Source organism: Branchiostoma lanceolatum, chromosome 16 (assembly GCF_035083965.1).
Source record: "Branchiostoma lanceolatum isolate klBraLanc5 chromosome 16, klBraLanc5.hap2, whole genome shotgun sequence".
Classification (NCBI taxonomy): Eukaryota; Metazoa; Chordata; class Leptocardii; order Amphioxiformes; family Branchiostomatidae; genus Branchiostoma; species Branchiostoma lanceolatum.
Window position 1 is genome coordinate 5,289,305 of NC_089737.1, and position 24,348 is coordinate 5,313,652.

At 41.8% G+C, this 24,348-nt stretch overlaps 2 protein-coding genes across 2 annotated transcripts; one reads left to right on the forward strand and one right to left on the reverse strand.

Moving 5' to 3' along the window:
• Positions 1 to 1,347: 1,347 nt before the first annotated feature.
• Positions 1,348 to 24,158, forward strand: LOC136421830 (zinc finger protein 674-like). Its single transcript, XM_066409398.1, has 4 exons — positions 1,348 to 1,549; positions 12,666 to 12,905; positions 13,898 to 14,030; positions 23,376 to 24,158. The coding sequence occupies exons 2-4, from the start codon at positions 12,671 to 12,673 to the stop codon at positions 24,088 to 24,090; spliced, it is 1,083 nt and encodes a 360-aa protein (XP_066265495.1). The 5' UTR covers positions 1,348 to 1,549; positions 12,666 to 12,670; the 3' UTR covers positions 24,091 to 24,158.
• Positions 3,567 to 9,882, reverse strand: LOC136421773 (uncharacterized). Its single transcript, XM_066409323.1, has 7 exons — positions 9,810 to 9,882; positions 9,261 to 9,355; positions 6,751 to 6,896; positions 6,143 to 6,241; positions 5,596 to 5,787; positions 4,917 to 5,090; positions 3,567 to 3,977 (listed from the first exon to the last, which is right to left on the reverse strand). The coding sequence occupies exons 2-7, from the start codon at positions 9,319 to 9,321 to the stop codon at positions 3,678 to 3,680; spliced, it is 972 nt and encodes a 323-aa protein (XP_066265420.1). The 5' UTR covers positions 9,322 to 9,355; positions 9,810 to 9,882; the 3' UTR covers positions 3,567 to 3,677.
• Positions 24,159 to 24,348: the final 190 nt, after the last annotated feature.

Here is a 24,348-nt window from a genome sequence, read left to right on the forward strand (position 1 = left end):
GTCATCGCCATTTTGTTTGTCAAGATTAACATAAGGGTATCGATTTTGGGGCGACATGAAACCGAATCGTGTACCGGCCGGAGTTACACACGCCAATGGGAGTTTGTGTGGGGCGACATGAAACCGAACCGTGTTCCGGATCGATTCACACAGACAATTGAAACATACTAATAAGAAAAGCAATGCTTACAAAATTGTGGCCGACCTGTAAACCAAGATGAATTTTGTCAGCAAAATTCTTTGACATTTAATAATTTCTTTGTGTTGATCAACTTGATGGCCTACATAAGTTATTAAAACACACTTGACACAGTTAATGTCTTTGTGCTAATTTTTTGTCAATTTGACGTTTTCTCTTCTACAATCTGTGTGTATTGCAAAATAGGTTTAATTGTCAAACGATATTATGAATTATTTTCCACATAATGTAGGATATATCAAAGCTATTATAAGGTCACGATTGTTCACGAAACTCAAAGTTTTTTCTAAAGAATTTCTGCAGTTCCAAAATGAACAGCTAGGTGGCGATAATGCACGGTGACAGGTGCCCCTTCGTCTCAATCTCTGTCCCTTCTATCGATATTGCTAAGGTATCCTACTCTCCAAGCAGAGGTTGGTTTTTGCCGTGTTTTTATTTGGCTTTCTACTTTGTCATGTTTTTTATTTCTTATAGAGACAAAAAAACTAGTAGGAAGGCCGAATTCAAAGCTCTATAAGGAGAAAAAAAAGCTGAAAAGGTATAAAGCCCGATAAAAACGCCTAAAAGCTAGTCAAAACCAGTCGGAACCACTCCTCTGCTTGGGGAGTAAAGGTATCCGCGGTTGAAACATTGGTGCCGCGGTTCAAAGCACAAACACATTCTGACAATAGTATCATAAATGAGCCCAAACATATCAATGTTGCCAGTATCATTGCTTCCGTGTCAGATTCAATCGTTAAAATCAATAAAAGACGAGGTCAACCATCATAACATAAAATCAGAAACAGTGCTTCAATCAACGAGTTCATGTTCATGTACCCACCCTTGCTTCTACAGGATATGTTTACATATTTGAAGGGATATTTGCAACGGTTGGACCCCTTTTTCCCCATGCCCCCCTCCCCAGAACAACCTACGAATCCGTGATGTTATAGATCACTATTGTTTTCCAATTGGCATGATTTACAAGAATTAAATAGATACCACGAGCGCTACTTACGTGGTGTCTGTACGTCCTTCTGACGCACGACCGATTTACTATGTAAGGTCGTTGTGGTACTCAAGGAACAATTTAGGAAAAGATACACCCAAAAATGTCAGTTGGAACACGGTTGTGCCCTGTTGTAAACCCACGTACATGCCGGTGACGTACATGCACATATTTAGCAACAATATTAGGATCATCATCTTGGCCGTGGCTGCGTGTCAAAGGTCACGAACTCGACGTAAAGGTCACAGGAATATGCCCGCCATGGCTGTAGGTTTGTCCGGCTCCGTTCATACATGCAAACAACGCAGCGATCTCAACCTTTTTCTACAACACAGAACATAGATTCCAGCTTTTGCAAGGTGAGAATCCTTTTCATAATTATATTTTTAGTCCAAAATCGTGATTTTTGTCTCAGCCTTAGATTAATTTCTGGCACCTTCGAATTCGTTCCAATTTGATACATCCGTGTATCTAGGTCAAGTGCCGTGTTATTGAAAGAGATGTCACGTCAAATAACAACAACCTCGGTGGCTCTAGATATAACGGCTGGTTGTTTGATGCTACGAATTATCTGGTTTCTGATTCAGAATCAACGTTGCAGAAATCTGGATTTAAAAAAAAAATCACGGTATGAATATCTTTTTTTGTGGACACCGGTATTTTTCAACTTCTTATTGAGATTTTCTGAGACAACTTGTAAAAAATTGAGGTCGGAAACATATATTTTCATTTTCATACAGTAAATAAACTAAATATTATATAACTGAACATGCGTTACAGAATAATGATGACTTGATATTAATAAGATAAATGAAGATGTCAAAGAAATTCATAGATAAGCACCCCATCTTTGGTCAATCATGGTTCGTCCCTGAAGCACGATTATCTGAATGAAATCGGGTCAGTAGGTCAGGGGTCAATCAATACAGGCAATATTTGTAACAATCGAACTGTGATTTGATCCAAACCGTTATGTTTACATTTTCCACATGTCGAAATTAATATCTACGTGTATTTCCTACGATTGTGATTATAGAGTCTCCCACGAAGGATACGCAGGCACATAAACAAGCCGGGTGCGTGCGTGACCGGAGTACGAAAATTAAAAAGGTCGCCTTTAAAAATCCATCACGCAAAATACCACTACAAACCCTAGATTTCCCTTTGAAAAACCTTTCTCCAAACAAATACCTCTCCCAACAACACCTTGTGGTTGCATTTAATAATTCGCACTTAACCATTATGGAAAGAAAATGTTTGATATTTTGCGTCCTATTTTCACCGTACAATAGCGACAGCCGGATGCATATTGAAGCCTTGCACTTGACCAAGAATGAACTATCAGGGCGAGGGACAATACAGTAACTGCCTGGGCTGGATTACGAGAAACAACTCTTCAAATTGGAATTGAGCATCACAATATTTGGTAGGAAGAAGTGACTTTGTAATGAATTGCCCCGAAATTTTGGACACTTGGAAGAGATGTGATACAGTGATTCCAAGATATTGATATTTATTTTATGTGCGGTTTGGGGTAGGTTTTGCAATTATTACGGAATAAACAATAATAAATCTATTTATGCATTTAAATCAAGTAATGTTACTACTATAGTAAAATGGCATTATATTAATCATATTTAGTTCAAGGCTTTACAAAAAAAAGTGGTTGTTGATATCACCTGATGACAAAGCTTTTAAGTTTCCCAGTGTGAACTTTATTGGACATTTTCAATACCATAAATACATTTTATCGTTAGTACAAATTCCGGGTCCAAGTTCAGGATTTCTTAACGCATTTTTTACCATTCTTTCAAGAGCGACAGTGTACGATACTCCATGTACTTTAACCCAGCAACAAAGCAACTATATACACATAATGATTGAAACACTAACGCATCCTTACACATAGACACACAGCGATGCCACCCAGCGATTCAAAGATGCATTGCAACATTACACACTAAATTTCAAAGCTTCTCACTTCACGAAACATTATCACCTGTCATTCGCATAGCTGATAGAGTCCCCTTGTTTATAAAACCTTAAAAAAAGCGTGCTGCAAGGCTATGTCAGTTAAAGATATGGCGGCTTGGTTACGTGAAAAGTATTTGAGAGAAAATGATGTTCATTGCACTTACAATCACTGCACGAAATGGCCTCGTATCCCGGCGTATACGTACGGGGATTCCTCCGGAAATATTCCATATCCCGGTGCGGATTTAGCGTATCCGTAATAACTTACGGATACTTACGGATACCCTAAATCCGCACCGGGATATGGAATATTTCCGGAGGAATCCCTGTACGTATACGCCGGGATACGAGGCCATTTCGTGCAGTGAATACACAAGATGGGTGGTAAAAAACTCCTAGGACAACCCCTTGTCAACCCAATGAAACAACAGTATGACTCACTCAGACATATAATGAAAGCAATGATTAGATATCTTTGGAGGCTACTACCGAGGCTATGTTAAGCCCGAACATTTAGTACATTGGCTTTTTGGCAACGACCCTGGTCGGAGACTTCATGTTCAGCCCAGCGGCGAAGTTGAACTTCCCAACATAGTCTCCGACCCCAGCCTCTTGCTCACCGCCCCAGCAATGCACCAGCACGGTTAGGGACGTATGCTTGTCGCACATAGACTCTAACCGCAGGCTGTTCAGGGGGCGCTGTTCAGGGTTACTGGCGATGACGTTAGGGCTATCCACCTCGCAGGGGGTCTTCAGGCATGCGTACTGGGTGTAGGCGCTCAGTCCCGATAGGCTCAACACGGACGTTTCCAACTGTAAAGGAGGGGTGTCATATAATTAATTTTTTTTCTGTAAGAAATTTCAATACGTGTATGTATATAGCAGGCGTTTGACCGTTAATTACAGGTTTGCGTAGCAAATTCTTTGTTGGATCCGTTGGCATGTGTGGTGGCCGCCATCTTGAATTGTGACGTCACACGGCCCATAACATTTTATTGGGAGGGGTGTATTGGGGGTCGCTAATGTTCTCTCTATTTTTAACATATCGGCACACAACTATCACACATTCAACTCAAATAAAAAGAAATATTCAATACCAATTCATATTTATAAAAAGACCCCGTAATCCCCCAACTAGATTTATAACATTGCAAACCTATATGTAGCACAAAAAGTTAACTATCAATTTACTTTTTTTCTTCTCGGATACAATAGAAAGCTTTGTATACAATATACTACTTTACCAATTTCTTAAGTCCTTTCGTGGCTAAATGTTCAACTGTTACATGTGTTAGAACATAACATTCTGATAGTAAAAACTGACACTTCTTAAAGCCATATTTCAGCACCAACCAAAATCTGTATCCCCTTGCGTTCTCTTTCTTTCTATTCTAAATCTCTTAATAAACATTAACATATTCAAACAAACAAACAAACAAAAACTAGAGTTACGTATTTGTGCTACATATACTTCAGGTTTGCTATGTTAGTTTAGCGATTACGGGGTCTTTTTATGAATATGTATTGGTATTGAATTTTTCTTTTTATTTGAGTTGAATGTTTGATAGTTGTGTGCCGACTTGTTATAAATCGAGAGAACGTTAGCGACCCCAAAAAACACCCCTCAAAACATTGTTATGGCGACTCTGTGACGTCACAATTAAAGATGGCGGCCACCACACATGCCACCGGGTCCAACAAAGTTTTTGCCACGCAAACCTGTAACAAACAAACGAAAGGTTGTTTACATACCGAAAGTAGGTTTTCTTGTTCCGAGTTGGGGCAGAATGGGATGGTCATCACTGCGGACGTCAGCGAAACCAGCTCCAGGGGCGCGCGAAGGCTCACGGACTGGATAAGATGGTGGACACACTCGTCCTTCACGTAGATGGGGAAATGTCGGGTGCTGATTTTCTTCGGTTTCTCCTGTTGGCGGAAAACAAATATGTCGTTACCTCTTTGAAAAATGGGAGTTGTTGTTTTCAGCGGGAGCATCCGTTTGTGTGTTCGTGTGTTTTCGTGTGTGTGTGTGTGGCTTTGTGTGTGCGTGTGCGTGTGTGTGTCTGTTCGTGTGTGTCTGTGTAGGTCTTGATCAGAGACGTCGCAATTATTAGATTTAGACCTAGCTGCTTTTTATAGTACTGCAGCGAAAAATTCCAGTTTTTATATCTCGTGTTCTGGATAAGCTTTGGTCACGAATTTGGGGTAGTAGATAGCTCTTGTATGGCATTTGCATGTACGACATTTCATAAAACTCTCGCAAATCATAGTTCATGAACTTCAAGAGAACATTTATATTGAAAGTTTAGGCCAGAATTCCATAGAATACCGAATACTACACAATGCACACATAAGAATTATCATAATTCCCTAGAAGAGCACCCACAAATAAGCACAGAAGCAAGAAATATTTTACAAAGAGTGGAAATACCTTAATAAACTTGTTAGTGTCGTTGGGTTGACGAAACTCAACGGTGACGGAGTACGCAATTCCGAAGACGTCACCAGCCCGTGTGTAGACGTAGAGCTCAGAACTGCTGACGTCAGGGACAATACACCGTGCTGTCGGGGCTTCCCCCTCTACATTGTTGCTGCATAGAACTGCGTTGGAATCGTTCAAAGTCTGGAATGGACGATTAATTAAGAACTCATTAAGAAAGGGTACAGGAAAAGGAAAGACCTGTAGCTAACTCTTTCATCTAAATAAAAACAACAAATCAGGTTCCACATCCTTACCGTTCATTTTGTTGATTTACATTTTGAGCAGTTAAGTTTTATTAGCCCATTAAGATTCATTACTAGTCCATGATACATTTACTGATGCTCATTTCTTTACAAGTCAATCGAAGTTTTCAGTGCAGGAAACATCTCAATACACCGCAAGTAAATGTATTTCAGTGCATCAACACATGAAGTAAGAGGAAATTGCTTCTTGCTAGATGTAGGTTGTGCTGTAATGTAGGTTGTGCTGTTGTTACCTTCTCAGGCTTGTCGGTGACGTAGAAGTACACAACTCCGTCCTGTACGTTCCATGCCGGGTTGTTCAGCAGCACCAACGTCACTTCCGCTTCCTGTCCCTGAAATGGGGGAGGGGGGCAAAACTTTTGTTAGATACAGGGATAATTGTATATCGACAACTATGTACTGTAGCTCACGTAGAAGGTTAGTAGTAGACTGGTTTATTCGTCACCATCTCACAGACAGGCCTCATGGCAGCCCATTATAAGGCTGAATTGCGAGGCTAAATACAACATAGGTCATTACGTGTTACAATTCAGGCAACGATTAAAAGTTTTCAAACTATAATATCAGTTAAAACAATTGATAAGACTATTAAAAAAATTGCACGTTCATTCACTTAGGGTTCGACTCGGGACAAACAGAGCGAGGAAAGCATGGTTTCACTGTTTTCTAGAGTTCGTTTAAAAGTCTGATGATGGCCGGGATGGCGCTTTTGGTGTAACGGTTTGTGCCAGAGGGTTGTCCATAGCGGTTCGCGTTCCGAAAGTGTCTGCAAAAGCAGATGAAGAGATTTCAAGGAAGGGCCGAAAATCATTCTGTGAGGAACACAATGTCATATCCATACCGTGAAGTGGTTGCAGGTGCTGGCGATGAAGAGATCAGTCTGTCCGGGCATGGCCAGAGTGGTGTCCGGAGCGGTGAACGTGAACCTCATCTCCTCGTTCTGGACATGGCGTAGCGGGCGCTTGGTCAGGGGTTTGTGAACAGTAGCTGAAACGTAAAACCGTGAATCAATCCACGTGTAGCCTGTATTTACGGTAGCAGACTACAGTTTCCGGCCTATGGGGGTTTCTATAGTTAAGGACCACAAAGTGACCGACATCGAGGTGGATAAAATCATAGTAGAGTACTCTGCAGAATCACGACAAACGAATATGTTGAAGTATAGGGTACAATCAACCAAAAAAATTATGTTTTTTTTTTCTAATTTGACGGTCACTTTGATGTGGAGCCATGCGGGGCCATACGGAAGTGCAGCCGACTCACCTCGGCAGGCAGCTGCAAAGGTCACGCGCATTTATATGCCGAATGGGAAATCTTCACAATATCATTCGTACGATCTAAACGCCCACTTATCATACTAGCATACAGTTAAATTTGTACCTCGCTGGCATTCACGTCAACGTTTTTACATATGGTTCAAGGTTTAGGGCGCACTATTTTCTTACCGCTACGTCACAGCCAAATACTCTGTCGCGGCGAAATGCTGTGTGCTGCTACCTTACACAATCTCTCGCTGGATGCCGTTAATAACCCCCTCCCCCAAGAGGACGGTATCCGTATTATAGGGGCGGTATCCGTTGCAATTGGGTCGGCCGCTAGGAGCGCGTTTTAGCCACTACAGGCTGATCCACTTGCATTCAAGCCAACAATGCCTTCATATTCAAAAGATACATAATAGTATATAGATCGCAAAAAAAGTGAGGACTGTGTCGGACAACAAATTCTGGAAGGATTAGTTGCTCCGAAACTCTTTGGTCATCTGGGCATTCTATTATCCGATTACCACTTCTTATAAGATAAGTAAAGCCTGTAAGACTTGACGATACAATTTCTTAGAGGAAGCGTAGGACATCGTCAGCGAGCCATGTCTCTGAGAAAGTTTCTTGCCACAATAATGCCACCATGCGGTAATGAATGGAGTAGCAGAGATGCCGAACTGACAAGCTATCAAAATGTTGGTAAAGAATTTTTTTCAGGCTTTCAAAATCTATTTTCCAGAGAGCCGTGTGCCTTTCGTAGGCTCTACATTTCTCTGCGGGTCGCTGGGAAAATAGTAGAAATTGGCCAAAATAGAGTCAATTGTATGAAGGGAGTCGGCTACGGAGATAGGGTCCAATATTAACTGCGGCTGTCTCACGACAAATGTTCTCCCTATAGCCGGCGGCCCGGCGCGGTTAGTCTGGTAGAGACTATGCCTTTCGCACGTAAACAGAAACCACCGCTTTTCATGAAAGAATTTCTACGATCTATAGGCACTTTTAGTCTTGGGTGTCAATCAATCAACCTATTTCCGTGCATAATAGACCCTATTAAGCTAGAAATTGAGATAATTGGAGGTTGTCAGGAGTTCTTGATTGGTTGATTTGAGTTTTCCCCTCGGGGCGACCAAACGTGTTTAAAGACCTCCGTCTATTGTTCCTTGTGAATAGGTAAATAATCTTGCTTCTGTCTTGTGACCATCATGTGAGTGGTCTATCAGGTGTGTCCGATCATTATCTATATCTCGTGATCATCGCGTGCTTTTCAGCCTGGATGCCAGACCCCCAAACTCTGAAATCTCTCCACACGATAGAGATTTCAGAGTTTGGGATCTGGTACCCAAGCTACGTGCATTTTAAAGTAGGACAGAAAATTGTGGGGTTCCCCAGCAAAAGACTAGTCTCTATCAGACTAACTATGCCGGCTTTAGGGAGAATATTCATTAGGATTTCATTTGCAGACTCCGTAGAATCAATCTACACGGCCGAAATGTGATCTTTACTCTGGCCTGACTTTGCTGGCTAATTACTCCTTTTCCTGTCGAATTGTACTATCCGTACGCCCCTAGGAGTGCATGGTGGAGGCTAGCAAAAGACCATAGCCCTGATAAGTTGAAAGTCGCGAATCAGCGCTTCCAAAAAAAAATTTACCGATATCTCACCCTATCAAAGGAAACCCAAGCAATATGAGGGCCAGAAAATTTTGAATTTTGATAATCTATTCATTTAGTCCTTTCTATACATGATGAGTTCAAACAACACTATCACAATGTATAGCGACGTCCATGATGCAAGAATACGCTGTCGTTGTGATGTGAGCACTCAATGAAAATCGTCGTCTGGGTTTTTTGTAGGCTCGCGAAACTAAGGGGATCATCGTACGGCACGTTTTGTCGAGGTTTTGGCGAGGTTTTAAAATGCTCAAAGTTACTACACAAATGAGCTTAGCAGTGTTAATAAATGTCACAACCATAAAGATTTCAGCATTATTTGATTTCCATTTTTTGGGCACTAATATTGCTTTGGATGCCTTTAAGCTAAAATAACTCTTTAGACAAAGAAGTTATAACTTTTGAGACATGTTCTTACGTACCTGCATTACAACAAGCAATGGCTGCGACGATCCCCAGCAGTACTGTAACGTGGCGGGCCATGTCTGTGTGATTGTCTCGGGATGTGTTGAGGTCGCTGAATTAAAACAAGATTATTGACAATCAATAAAGATTTTATTACTACCTTAATGGGGCAGTAAACTACACATGATCGAGTTATTTTAGATAGTCGATCATCGATGTTAATTACTGTAAAAGCTTTCGTTTGACTAATGCACAAAACACACGTCAAAGTTTTCTGTCTAATTTCTAAAAGTATCGTTTCTAATAAATACTTGCAAACGAGCAGAAATATAGTGCAGAAATATCACATTTTTAGTACAATAAAATCAAATCTTTCGCCACTTCCTTGCTTGGTACAGCTATATATAGTCAGGATATTTCGTTAATTTCCATTACCCTGATCGAATGCTAAACAACATTTTGTCCTTGAAATATGGATAGAAGTGGTTCTAACCAAACAAATACAGTTTGGGGTTGATGGTAAAGACAGAAAATGCAAAATTTTCGCGAGGAAGATGAATACTTACAAGAAGCGATGTCTTCCGAGTCCTGTATGTGTGGGTCGGGGTGGTAGAGTGGACGGTCGTACGCGGGGCGTCCTTTTTTATAGCGAGACAAGTTGTCTAACTTGTCTTGTGAAGTCATATGACAGTCTCGTGTTGTCACGCTTCTATGGACGGCATTTACACAACACAGCTTCTATTGTGTCAAGCATACCGCACGAGTAGTCTCTAACAGACTACATAGGCTGGTCGAAAAATAGTAGTCTCTGACAGACTACATGGGATGCTCGAAAAATAGTATTAGTAGTCTCTAACAGACTATATGGGATGCTTGAAAAATAATATTAGTAGACTCTATAGCTAATAGACTACATGGGATGCTTGAAAAATAGTATAAGTAGTCTCTAACAGACTATATGGAATGCTTGAAAAATAGTATAAGTAGTCTCTAACAGACTACATGGGATGCTTGAAAAATAGTAATAGTAGTCTCTGACAGACTACCTAGGGTGCTCGAAAAATAGTAGGAAATTTGTCAAACAGCCTAAAAGATTTAGTCTCATTGATACTAACTACACTGGCTGAAAAATGATAAAGTTGGCCAAGTAGGGGGTATAGTTTGTCAGTAGAGTTTGCCCACTCTAGGGTTTCATTTGTCCGCGATAGGGGCATGTTACCCGTACAGCGAGCCTAATCTTCTGGCCAATTTTTACACTATTTTTTGTCGAATTCTATTATCTATAACCCTTTAGAAAGGCCTGATGGTGGCTTTTAATAACTATCAAGATGAGCCGGTTACAGAGTTACAGGCTAGCTCATGTGTGAAATTATTGAGCCGATTTCTGTAATTTCTGAAGTTGTCCGTGGAGTCTGGAAGAAATTATTACACGAGTGCGACTTCCAATAGGTCGTCTATAAGATATGGGGTCGTTCATTTTGTTCGAATATTTTATCAACGCTGTTGTGACTCGAACCAACTAAATAAATAAACTAACGTCCGGAAAATGAACGCAAATGTAAACAATCACCACTATATGTATGTTGGCAGACAAATTGAACAACCACCGTCTTGGGTGGTCAAGACCTAACGAAACCTAACCGAATGCTTGAAATCTTATTTTTCTAAATCCACCGTTACTTCTTGAACTTCAATATTTTAAAACTAAGAAAGCAATAAACCAACGGGCACTGAAAACATAAAATTAAAACTCTATTCTATCTGGCAGTAACTAAGATAATATCAAACCTATTATAATTTAGTGTACTGTGCATTTAAATATATGCACTAACTTCATCGCTTGTAGCGACCTCTAACTGAATTTGAAATAGGAGCATTGTCCATGAAATCAAACGTGCGTCGCCTTATTTTGGAACAAAAGTCTAACAGTTGTGTAACAGCGTCTGAGCAAAATCACATGAAGATCTCGTGATGACCCCTGCTATGCTACGCTTCTGTGGGCACAGTTTTGGATACAGTACTGTGTGGCTTTATTCAAGGCCATTAGATAGCGAGAACACAATGCCGTTCAAGTTTTATTAGATCTCGTACAAATGTATGCCAATCAAACTTGCACAAGTGAGCACCTCTACATAAGGACCACCTGGCCAATGTGGCCATTGTAGCCTCCTTCGCAGACTTCCTAGAACGGCGGCGTATATCTTTGGGGGAGGGGGTTACGCGATTTCTTACACGGGCCGAGGTTCTCTAATGCCGGCAAGGGAGTTTCGCTGCCGAGGGAGTTATGTCGCCAAAGGACGTCCGCTTTTCTATCGTTGAAAGGCCGCCGTTCTAGGAAGTCTGCGAAGGAGGCTACAATTTTTGGTGGCCCCTCAGATAGTTTATCCCATTAGTGACAGATTATATAGGCCCGATTTAAACACAAGTTTTCGGAGTTGACTTAGGGCTGTGTGTGAGGAGCTTTAGGCTACTGAAGTGGAGTTTTCCTACAAGAAAACGCTACCTGGGAGGCCTAGGGTTCTCCTTACACAGCCCCGAGTCGACTCCAAGTCGGCTCAAATATGTGCGTCTAAATCGGGCCATAGTCAAGTAGTCTATAGTGACCACCAGTCTACATAGCCCACCGGTCCCATATGACTAGCCTGGAAACCATACCATCGGGGGCTCCTCGATATCTCTACGGCGCTAGGAGTGACCCCGCCCGCCCAGACAGCTTAGTCCGCTCGGGGTGTGTTTACGGCCTTGGATTAGGAGGTAGGGTGGCAGCCGAAGTAGAAAAGCTATCAGAAACGGTTCAATAAAGCAGACTGGGCCCGGTAAAACAACCCTTAGCCGACCCCTAGAGACTGGGACCAGGCTATCCCATGACTTGTCTTCTTTGGCTGGTTTGATTGTTGTCCGGACATCGTGGTCTCGACGGGGGTACAGAGATCATTGCTTGTATTGAAATAAATGAGATGTTAATTGAACTGATAACTCTATCTGTTTGTGAATCTCTTGGTCTACAATTCAACCCCACAAACCCCAAGAATTCCTGCGTGACATTTTTTTCCTTTGCGACGCCGTACATTCAGTCATTAGTGCAATGCTCTCGCTGTTGTTACACACAAGTCGGGTTGTCCCAATCAAGGGCTAGAAGTCCAAAAACCGAAGACCGCCCAAAATGATTACATCCACACGTTTAAGAAAACTGTCTCGGACAACGAACTCAAGTGACCCCAAAATTATTCAAACCAAAGGAAAAGGACAAGGAAACGAAAATACCAAACATATGAGGGAACAAATCGACTCTTACTTGTGATGCATGATATGAAACAAATCATAGAAATAGTAGACTTCAGTGATACATGTACTAAATTATGTCTTCTTTATTTACTCATTTATTAATTCTTTCTTTTCTTTGTTATCTTTGAGTTCTGCAGCGTTCATGACAAAAATGGAGGACGACAAAGAGCACCCTGAGAACGAGATCACGTGGTCATCACGTGACAACTTCGTGATTAACGAATGTCCGTACTGCGACTTCAACTCCCAATACAAGAAGAACCTCACACGTCATCTGAAGAGGGTCCATCCGCGCGAGAAGTTTTACAAGTGTAGCCACTGTCCGTTTACCACGCCGTTCGAATGTGAGATGAACATACACCGCTCGAAACACAAAGGTTAGAAAACACGTGCTAGTTTTCTACGGCATTTGTCAAAAATACATTTATATGTTATATTTACACCATCACTAAGAAGCGAGAAAAAGCCACATTCACGTAATTTTTAGAATAGTGCTAGCTTGTCCTTGTACATATTGTATTTGTAAACTGTGACGTTTTCTGTTGTGACATGTACTGAACTCAGTGGATATATGCGTTCAATAAATATATTCATTCATTCATTCATTCATTCATTCATTCATTCATTCATTCGATATTTGCTTTTTTTCGATTACTCTAACCAGCAGTACGAATAAATATCATTCTAAACAGAAAACAACGTTATTTTGTTATACTTATAGGAGGAATTTGGTTGTATGAGTGTATGTATAGCACATACAAATTTCTGTGTACGTATTTTTATTCATTGTTTATTTGGTCATTTGTTTAAACCTATAGCCAACCACTTTCATAGAAGAAATCTCCCAATTGCAAGCTACAAAACATGTTGACATAAACTTGTACTCCTGTGCACATAGGTGTATTGGGTAGCAAGTTTTGTGCTTGAAGTAACAGAGTACATTTCAGTCCTTTAACAGGTTTTATTGAAAGGATCGCATGGAATTACAGGTTTGCGTAGCAAAACCTTTGTTGGAACCGTTGGCATGTGTGGTGACCACCATCTTGAATTGTGACGTCACAGGGTCGCCATGTTGGATGTTACCATTTTATTGGGAGGGTTTTTTTGGTCGCTAATGTTGGGTGTGACCATTTTGACGGAGGGGTGTTCTTTTGCTAGTTTCCAAGCAGATGTTCTGAGAAAAAATCATAACGTTCTCTCTTTTTTAACAAATCAGCACACAAGTATCACACATTCATCTCAAATAAAAAGAAAAAATCAATACCGATTCATATAGTAAAAGACCCCGTAATCGCTAAACTATCATAGCAAACCTGAAGTATATGTATCACAGATACTTAACTCTAGTTTGTTTTTGTTCCGTACGTAGTTTGGGCCATCAAAATCTACCGGTGTCGCCAGTGCGAGTTCGCCGCTACCCGTCGGAAGGCCCTGAGAGCCCACCTGGCTAAGCACACCAAACCGTACATGTGTGGGGAGTGTGGATATAGAGCAGCGTACAAGTAGGTATATGTAGCCTACTTCAAAAACTTCTAGGAGCGGCAGCGTTCATTTGGGGTGGGGGTACTCTCCAAGCAGAGGAGGGGTTCCGGCTGGTTTTTGACGTGTTTTAGGCGTTTTTGTCGGGCTTTCTACTTTGTCTTTTTTTGTGTCGCCCGACAGAAACGCCGAAAAACACGTCAAAAACCAGCCGGAACCCCTCCTCTGCTTGGAGAGTAGGTGGGGGCGTATAGGGGTGAGGGGGATCCGGAGTGCTGATTCGCAATTTTCAACATGGGCCAGCTTCTCTATCTTTGACTAAACTAAGGATCAGCGATCATTCACTGCGAATTGAAATTGGTAGGTACAACCAGACTCCAACAAATAACAGAATGTGTACATTTTGTGACAATGATTGTATAGAAGATGAAATACATTTTATTTTAGAATGCTCACTATACTCAGACATGCGCAGATCCCTTGTAAGTTTCATACAACTAGACAAGAAATATGGACATCTTACAAATGACGAGTTATTCACATGTATTATGTCTTCTAGAAACTACGATATAATTGAAAAACTATGTGAATTTGGGTACAAATGTTTCAAGAAGAGAGAAGAAACTGTAGATTTAGATGGAATATAGCACAATGTTCCTTTTCTTTTACTTCACATGTTTAATACCTAATGATTTAGCCCATGTTCGGCATCAATATGCAATAAAGTCCATTGTCATTGTCATTAAAAAGTGGGGAGACATTTCCGCGTTCTCCCCAGCATTTAGAGAACCTCAGTTCCGTGTTTAAAAAATCGCGAATCGGTGTTTGCCCAAAAAATAAACGCCGGTGCTCCAAGAAGTGTGAAGGAGGCTACAAGTAGGTTTGTTTTTAATGGCGGGCCAAAATGGAACGTTGAAGACTTTAGATTAGAACCTTGAGTAGAAAAGTAAGCCGCAACTTAAAATTGGTAGAAAGAAAGAGAGAGATGGCTACGTAAAGTATATAAAAACTTTTCCACTACCACTGATGTATCTAGCCAATTTCTTTGCTGTCGTTATCTGATGCTTACTACAAAGGCACCAGAGCATTTTTGGCTGCGCGCTGCCAAAAATCATTTTACTCTTCACCGGTATCTCGGCTTAATAATTTGAGACAAAACATGATGCAGAGAGGGTATGTTGTTTGGCGGGAAAACAAACATTTAATTACATAATGGATAAGTACATCAACTTGAACTTGAACTTGGCACATGACATGTGTAGATGATAGCAAACTGTGCTCACAACTCCACGTTCACTTATGGTAAATCCCATGGGATTTACCTATCAACTGAGTGGTACGCATCGATCTTATACGTGCTCGTGACATTGGCCAATAATGGACATATGCAAAACTATTATCAAATTACTACATGTCAATCCAGAACCACCAACGCTAAGTAGACACATGATAGGAAAAGCAGAGTCATGTATTGAAAATGGCATGCGTAAGGACACAGGGATAAAAACATGACAGAATCCTGGTAAGAGAAATGGTGTCAAAATATTAAATGCAACGTGTAAAGCTAAAGAAAGAGTTAAATCTGATTCGCATAGGTTATATAAGGATAGAAACTGACCTTCAAAATTACAAATTCATCAGTTGCGAAATATAGCGTTACACTTTACATATGTAATACAAGGGATCTTTAGTAGCTTAAGGTCTTAAGACATACAATGAGTATTATACACACCGAGTAGGCCATTAGCAGGAGCACAACTCAAAAGAGTAATAAGTAACAATATATTATCGAATATGAACCAGTTGGAAGTCAAAGGAGACATAGTTAAAAGAAATAACTAAAGCCGTAGGAGAAATGAGTAAGTACATTAATGCTCGTATATATATATATATATATACGTAACTATATATTCAAAACAGCTTGAGTAGCTTTCGGTTGGCACTAACCAGTGGTTTACATTGAACACCATTTGAACGTCTAAAGCGGGAAGCATACTGAATTACAAGTTTGCCCGGCGTATCGGGCGGCATAGATATTTACGTCGATTGCACAGAAAGTTTTGGCTATTACTGGATAGAAAACGGCACGTGGGTGCTGGGCTCAATAACCAGAGCAAACATGAGGAGCCCTCTTCGATAGCAATTCTTAGGGCAAAGAAAATGGAGAACATTTAACAAAAGAGAGCAGTTCCTGGATACTGGAAATTTTGTATGTCAAACAGGACATAGCATTACGGTAAAAATCAACAGGACGGACCGTAGGTACGCTAGTACACCTGAGCACTGTATAAAGGAAGAGGTCAAAAGACTGGAAAGGTGTATGCTCGTACTAAGTACAACAGTAACAATACTCGTAAACAGACACGTTGTGTCAGTAGCGCCCAGAAATTAAGGCTAGAATGGCGCAGTAAAAGCAGGAGGGCGATAACACGCCGCTCATGGCTGCGTCATGTAAACAAGGAGGGCGAAAAACACGCCACTTATAGCTGCACAGCATTACAATTAGGAGGGTGAAAACACGCCGCTCATAGCTGCACTGCATTAAGACCAGGAGGGCGAAAACACGCCACTCATAACTGCACTGCATTGAACGAGTAGGGCGAGAACACGCCACTTATAGCTGCACAGCATTACAATTAGGAGGGCGAAAACACGCCGCTCATAGCTGCACTGCATTAAAACCAGGAGGGCGAAAACACGCCACTCATAGTTACACTGCATTGAAACCAGTAGGGCGAAAACACGCCATATACAGCTGCACAGCATTACAATTAGGAGGGCGAAAACACGCCGCTCGTAGCTGCACTGCATTAAAACCAGGAGGGCGACAACACGCCACTTGTAGGACTGCGTGGCAGTAAAATAACAGCGCTCAAAACAGAGCGTAAAACACTGCTCGTAGCTGAGCAAATAACAGCGCTCAAAACAGAGCGTAAAACACTGCTCGTAGCTGAGCAAATAACAGCGCTCAAAACAGAGCGTAAAACACTGCTCGTAGCTGAGCAAATAACAGCGCTCAAAACAGAGCGTAAAACACTGCTCGTAGCTGAGCAAATAACAGCGCTCAAAACAGAGCGTAAAACACTGCTCGTAGCTGAGCAAAACAGCGCTCGTAGACGGAGCGTTGCATGAATACTAGAGGCCAAATCAGGGCTCGTATAAATAAAATTAAAAACTTCGGCTAGGGGAAGAAAAACACGGGTCGTAACTCAAAGCATAGCAGCGCTCATAAACGGAGCGAATCATGAAACCAAGGCCCGGAACGGGGCTGGCAAAATAAAAGAAACACTGTTCATACCTGGGTATAACAGTAACATGATCATTCTCAGAGCATAGTTTGGGAGGCAACGCTCGCACCATAGCTTGCAAATCACAGTGTATCAGTAGGTACACAGTATACATTTGAGCCCGACAATCGTGGAGGGCATATAGGGGGTCGAAGCCAAACTAATCAGTTCATATTACATAGAAGAACAGAAGAAATATTCTCCAGGTTTTGTGTTGTAATTAGCGTATAACGGTATTACACGTGTGCAACCGATAGAGGACTGGTATATTATGAGAGTTGTATTGTAGTATCATGGCATTGCACAAGTGGTAGAGGTCAGAGTTGTACGTTAATGCAATGATGAGCTAAGCCAAAACCAATAGTCAACCTACGTATGAAGGGACCTAGGAACCCCGCGACCCAGAGAAAGAGGCAACTGCACACTTCTCCACATGCAGATATCATATGTAGTAGTATAGTGACTAGTGAGTAACAGATATCATACGTAGTAGTATAATGAGTAACAGATATCATATGTAGTAGTATAATGAGTAACAGATATCATATGTAGTAGTATAACGAGTAACAGATATCGTATGTAGTAGCATAACGAGTAACAGATATCGTATGTAGTAGTATAATGAGTAACAGATATCATATGTAGCAGTATAATGAGTAGCAGATATCATATGTATTAATATAATGAGTAGAACAACAAAACGCACTTAAATGATACTGGGGGAGAATGAAATTGACCGCGGGGGTAGAATCATGCGCGTCTGACACTGTAATTGAAGAGGCAACCCGCACACTTCTCTCACAGCGTCAGATGTCATAATTTTGTCTATTGAATGTAGATATGTTGGATCGGAACAGCCAAGGTGGTGACAGGGCCTTCTTGATACTATCAGTCGAGCGGGAAAGTAATGTACAAGACTTAAGTACTTTAGGCTGCAATATCAAATTGTCCTTGGGTACGTCGGATAGTAGAGCGGGATGTGAGGATCCGGGTGAGGTGGGCCCAGCAGTCTGAGAGTGCCCTGGTGAATCAGTCGTTGACTGGGTATCCAAGGGTGCGCTGATTTAGTAGAGGTGGTGTGTACGCTTTGAGGAAAGCCGCGGGGTTTCTTGGCATCGGACCGATGATCTGTCAGATGTAGTAGACGGTGTCGTCTGGCGAGGGGTAAAAGACGTTGTCGTCTGGCGAGGGGTCCGGTTGTCTTGCCCGAGAGGCTCGGGGGTCACCAGGCATGGGGATGAGATAAAAAAATTTAAAAAAAAGTCAATATATGGTACAATAAGAGGAATCTTTCTGTTACGGACCAAACATGAGAGACGATGAGGTCCACCAATTCTGTGCAACTGGAATAGAATAGAAGGAGTGCCCATAATGAAGTACTGCGTCGATGAGAAAAGTAATCGTACGAGTAGACGTGTCGTACTCATTATTAGTCTTTATAAAATCTGTTCAAACTATTAGTGATATCAATTCTGCATATTTCTTGACAGCTGAAGAAAATGCATCGCATTCTACAATTTCTAACGCGACACTCTTGTATCGGAAGAATGCCATACGATTCTAACGTATCCTATGATGATTGTACACGATTCTAACGTATTCTATAATGTAACGTATCCTATAATGATTGTACACGATTCCAACGTATCCTATAATGATTGTACAACTCGGGAGTAACAAGTAACAATATAACATCGAATATAGACGAAATAATGTGAGACATATAAAAGGAGACCCTGAGTTGGCCATTAACAGGAGTCGCAACTCAACGGGGTAACAAGTAACCATATAATATGGAGTAACATCTCCACGGAGTAACAAGTAACAATGTAATATCGAATACAAACTAACTACTGTTAGGTACGGACAGATAAGAGAAAATAGGCAACCTATGAACTAAGGCAGAGTGGAAACATAAAGCGGAATGCAGTAAGTTTCAGGCATATTTGATACCAATAATACAGAATACGGACCGGCATATGAGCTTGTGCTTTAGTTACGGTGATTACAGGAGAAACGTAATATGCATGTAGTACGCTTGAATGTCCTGATTGCAAGGGCAATTCAAGGAAATGATACTCGATTAAGGAGAATTCTGCATCGATACATTGACAAGAGAATGGTCTGGTGTTGGCTCTGGCTGAGGGTACATTGGAATATAATGTTACACTAATTTTACACGGTAATGGTACGATATGTACATAGCGCCTTCCACACCATACCGTTTACACACTAGAAAACAAAATTCATCCTAGCTTTCTACACTAATATATTACAAAGGGCTGCTACGCAAACGCTTGATTTAACACCACATGGTTCACACGTTAGAGTCTAAGGTCGTATGTATGACCGGAATGCCTCTTCCCTAGCGCCCGAAGTTGCTTGTCAGGGGCGCCGCTAAGGGCTGCATGAGTGGTGGCGTAGCCGAAACGGTCGCGATATCGTAAGGCATGCGTAGAAGGAAATTCAGGGAGGGCACGGGTGGGTAAAATAGTCGAGGTAAAGATGTGTTAGAATCAACGGAGAGAGCAGAAAACATGCGACCAGCTATCGGTCAGCTTCCGGAATGAGTGATGATATCAACTTCCCCCGCTGGGATTATCGCGCCACGATATCGGGACCAATCAGAATGTAGCCCCTCTTCGTCGCGCGCGAACATCTGTTCTGAATTAATGAAACCGCGAGATCCCCGTTTCCGTTCAAAATTTCATTTTGGCTGCGCGCTGCCAAAAATCATTTTACTCTTCACCGGTATCTCGGCTTAATAATTTGAGACAAAACATGATGCAGAGAGGGTATGTTGTTTGGCGGGAAAACAAACATTTAATTACATAATGGATAAGTACATCAACTTGAACTTGAACTTGGCACATGACATGTGTAGATGATAGCAAACTGTGCTCACAACTCCACGTTCACTTATGGTAAATCCCATGGGATTTACCTATCAACTGAGTGGTACGCATCGATCTTATACGTGCTCGTGACATTGGCCAATAATGGACATATGCAAAACTATTATCAAATTACTACATGTCAATCCAGAACCACCAAAAGCTCACTAATATGTGAGCAAAACCCCGCCAAACACGGAGCTAAATGCGACAGGAGAATGACTTGGAATTCCGCTAAACTTGAGGATTTGTCGGGTAAATAAAAGACTTGAAACGTGGGAATAGGTCAAAATTAAATAGGAAGTCTTTGACACAGGGCAAATTGGTTCTAAGCTAAAGTAATGCTGTAGGTCCGTTGGGTCGCACAGTGACTGTCGCCTCTGCCATGATAAGTTTGAGTGACAATCGTAAATGCCCGCAGGTACAGGCTGATTTCTAGACAAACAACAACAACAACAACAGAAATGGAAACATTTTGCAGGCGGAATCTTGTAAAATTTTGTTCGCCAAACAATAATGTCCTTGGTAAAACTGATGCTCCCAGCCGGACGATACGAATAAAATTGTGCCCGGCGCTATACGTTGAAGTGTGGGAAACTGAACGATCGAAAGGAAACAGAAAGTCGAACGGCCAATGAGAAACAAAACGTCACAGCAAGATATATATTGAGTTCTCGTAGTTTGTAGGAGACAAGATCAGGCCACCACAGGCAGACGCATTCCATCCTGTAAGTGGTGTCAAGCTAAGTTTGACGGTAAGAATCAAGTCTGGACATGTTAAAGTAGGTGCCAGGACATGTGACGTGGCACCCTGATAAAGATTAGTATGGCCCCAGCAGGGATTCCCACTTTGAAAGGATTCCCACTTTGAAAGGGCAGGGGCGATGAATAAATTATCAGAGCGACCCCCTCAACAATGGGACTTTATTTCCTTTATCAAAACAAGGATTAGACCTCCTTGATCGAAACAACAGAGCCATGCACGGGAATCCTCGACACGTTTCTGGGAAAACTAACCGAACCTAGTAACTCGCCGGTCGGTTTTCCTCTAGGTTACACGAAAACAAACACTTGAAAATAAACAACAAATTCAAGTTGAACAAATGATAAACAGATAATAGGACGATCGATGGGAACAAAAGACTCACCGTAAGATTGGCTTGCGTGCTGGCATGCCGCCTGGGTGGGCTGAGGTTACATCTGTTTTCGCACCGGCGTGCGTATGGACTTGCCACGCAGAAACACAGGATAGGCAGGGAACTTCGCAATGTCGGCGAGTGCACACTGAGTCCATGGTGAAGATCGAATGGTTTCCACGTGGTTCACAGAGGGAAGTCAAAGAAGTCGCGGCTTCCCTTCTTAGGATGACACTGGCATGGTACATGGCAGAGCAAAGTGTTGGGAGATTATCTGGCCATGTCGATAGTCCAAAGATCGATGTGTTGAAGTCACCAGTGAAGAAGAAAGTCGAGTAAAATAGTCGAGGTAAAGATGTGTTAGAATCAACGGAGAGAGCAGAAAACATGCGACCAGCTATCGGTCAGCTTCCGGAATGAGTGATGATATCAACTTCCCCCGCTGGGATTATCGCGCCACGATATCGGGACCAATCAGAATGTAGCCCCTCTTCGTCGCGCGCGAACATCTGTTCTGAATTAATGAAACCGCGAGATCCCCGTTTCCGTTCAAAATTTCATTTATGGGTCTTGAAAACTGGAAATATTCTAGTTGCTGTAATCCTTATGAAATTGACACGTAATGCCACTGTTTACCACATTTTCGTGCGGATTTCTTATCAAAAGTGCTCAAAAGCGGCACAAAAATAAGCTACATGGTGATCTTTTAGTTTCACGCGCCAAGTGTGAATAAACCGATACCATAGCCCCGCCCACCTCCGTCAAAACGTAGAAAAGTAAAATGAAAACACAAAAATGCAAACATTTGACGGACATGCAGTCACTCTTTCATTGGTCGAACCGCTAATTGTGATGGACAGTCTAGTCAGGATCTTGGATTTTCTATCAGTTCTCACCACACAAAGGCATCGCAGCTTTCCTCCTTGAATGTCGATATGTAATGGTATAGTGTTATTGAATCTTAATACTATGTGTAGAATGACTGGAAATTCGAGTTTTGGTATTCAAGTATCAACTTGAAGCCTCATAAAGTGCTCTGGATGCCTTTAAAGTAATAAGGGCCTGCCAACATTCGTCGTGCGATTGTATTTTTAACGTAGTCATACATGTGTATCGTACAAAACCCAGCTGTCTCTTTAAAGGCACCCAGAGCATTTTATGAGGCTTGAAACTTGAATAAAAAACTCTAATTTCTAGTCATTCCTGCACATAGTGAGTTTCAATAACACTATACCATTACATATCGACATTTAAAGAGGAATGATATGATGTGGTTGCGTGGTGAGAAATGATAGAAAATCCAAGCCCTAATAGACTGATCCTGACTGTCCATCACAATTAGCGGCTCGACCAATGAGAGAATGACTGCACGTCCGTCAAATAAAGTTGCATTTTCATGTTTTGATTTTGCATTTCTACGTTTTGACGGAGGTGGGCGGGGCTATGGTATCGGTCTATTTACACTAGGCGCGTGAAATTAAAAGATCACCGTGTAGCTTATTTTTTGTCGCCTTTGAGCACTTTTGATAAGAAATGCGCACACAGATGGGGTAAAGAGTGGCATTAAATGTCAATTTCATAAAGATTGTAGCAACTAGAATATTTCTAGTTTTCAAGCCTCATAAATGCTCTGGGTGCCTTTAACTAGCCTCCGTTGCAGGCTCTGAACCGGCTTTTTGGGGGGCTAAATAATACACTTTTTGCAGCAAGCCCGTAACTATCAGCCAACCCCGTAACTATCAGCCGGCTATATAGTTACGGGGTTGGCTGGTAGTTACGGGCTGGCTGCAAAAAGTGTATTATTTAGCCCCCCAAAAAGCCGGTTCAGAGCCTGCAACAGAGGCTAGCCTTTAACGCAAATCCTATCTTAGATACTTGTCTGCCGTTGCTTTTGTCACAGCCTGCTTTAAAGTCGTACGACGTCAAATTCGTACGACGTCCTACGGCAGATGTGACCGCGATTTTATGTAGGTCATGTTAGCTATTCAGTTGATTTTCTAGCTCTCTGGATATTTGTATTTCTAGAAGACTATATTTGTTTAAATCTACAGATCCAACATGGCATCACACATGAAAATTCATATCGGGGAGAAGCCTTACAGATGTCCGCGTTGTTGCTACGCGACCGCCGAGTCAAACAAACTCTCGCGTCACATGAGACTCAAACTGCACCGCCCCGAAGATCCGCAAGAGGGCGTCTACAAATGTCCGTGTTGCGACTTCAAGTCTTCCATGTTGTCGGTGATGATTGTGCATTTCGCCACGCCAAATGACGAGCATTTTTTGTGCACTATTTGTTCATACGTCACGGCAATAAAGGACGAGTACGAAGTACACATGCAAAGCCACATAGGAAACCAGTATTTCCGTTACCAAAACGGAAAGTGCTCCACGTTTTGGAAGCGTCGACGCATGTACCGCACTCCAACAAAAGAAGTCCAGAAACCTGTCAAACCCCATAGTAGCCCTCCTTCTCCTTATTCCGAATTCTACTGGTCAAACAAACTGTTGAACTGTTGTTTGGATAGCTTTCGTCGACCGACGTATTGGCTTTGCTACAAGGACCAACATGGGGATTTCTTAACAACAATAGAGGGACAAAGTCGGGTACATTCTTCGCCACCGCCAGTGAGCTCCGAACACTTGTTGAGCGACAAAAACTCATTTAAAGATGAGGATTTTGGAAATGGTCACAGTGGAATAGAGGACAACAACAACCAGTGCTATCCAGTATTGTGTACACTCCTGACTTCAGAAGTTAAATAGACAGAACGCCGTCACAGAGTTACTTGTTTTTACAATAATATATTCCCTATGTTCTATCCTTACGTTATTGCATTGCTAACACCCCCTTTACACTAGTCTGGATGGCAAAGCTCGAATCTCTGTAATGTCTATCGAGTTATGGATCCAAAGGCCCTGTCACACGTGTGCGTATATGCGAGTGCGTATAAGTTGCGCATGAACATTTTTGTGGTTTATGTAAAGTTTGCAGGGAAGAAGTTGTTTTCTACTTTGACCCAC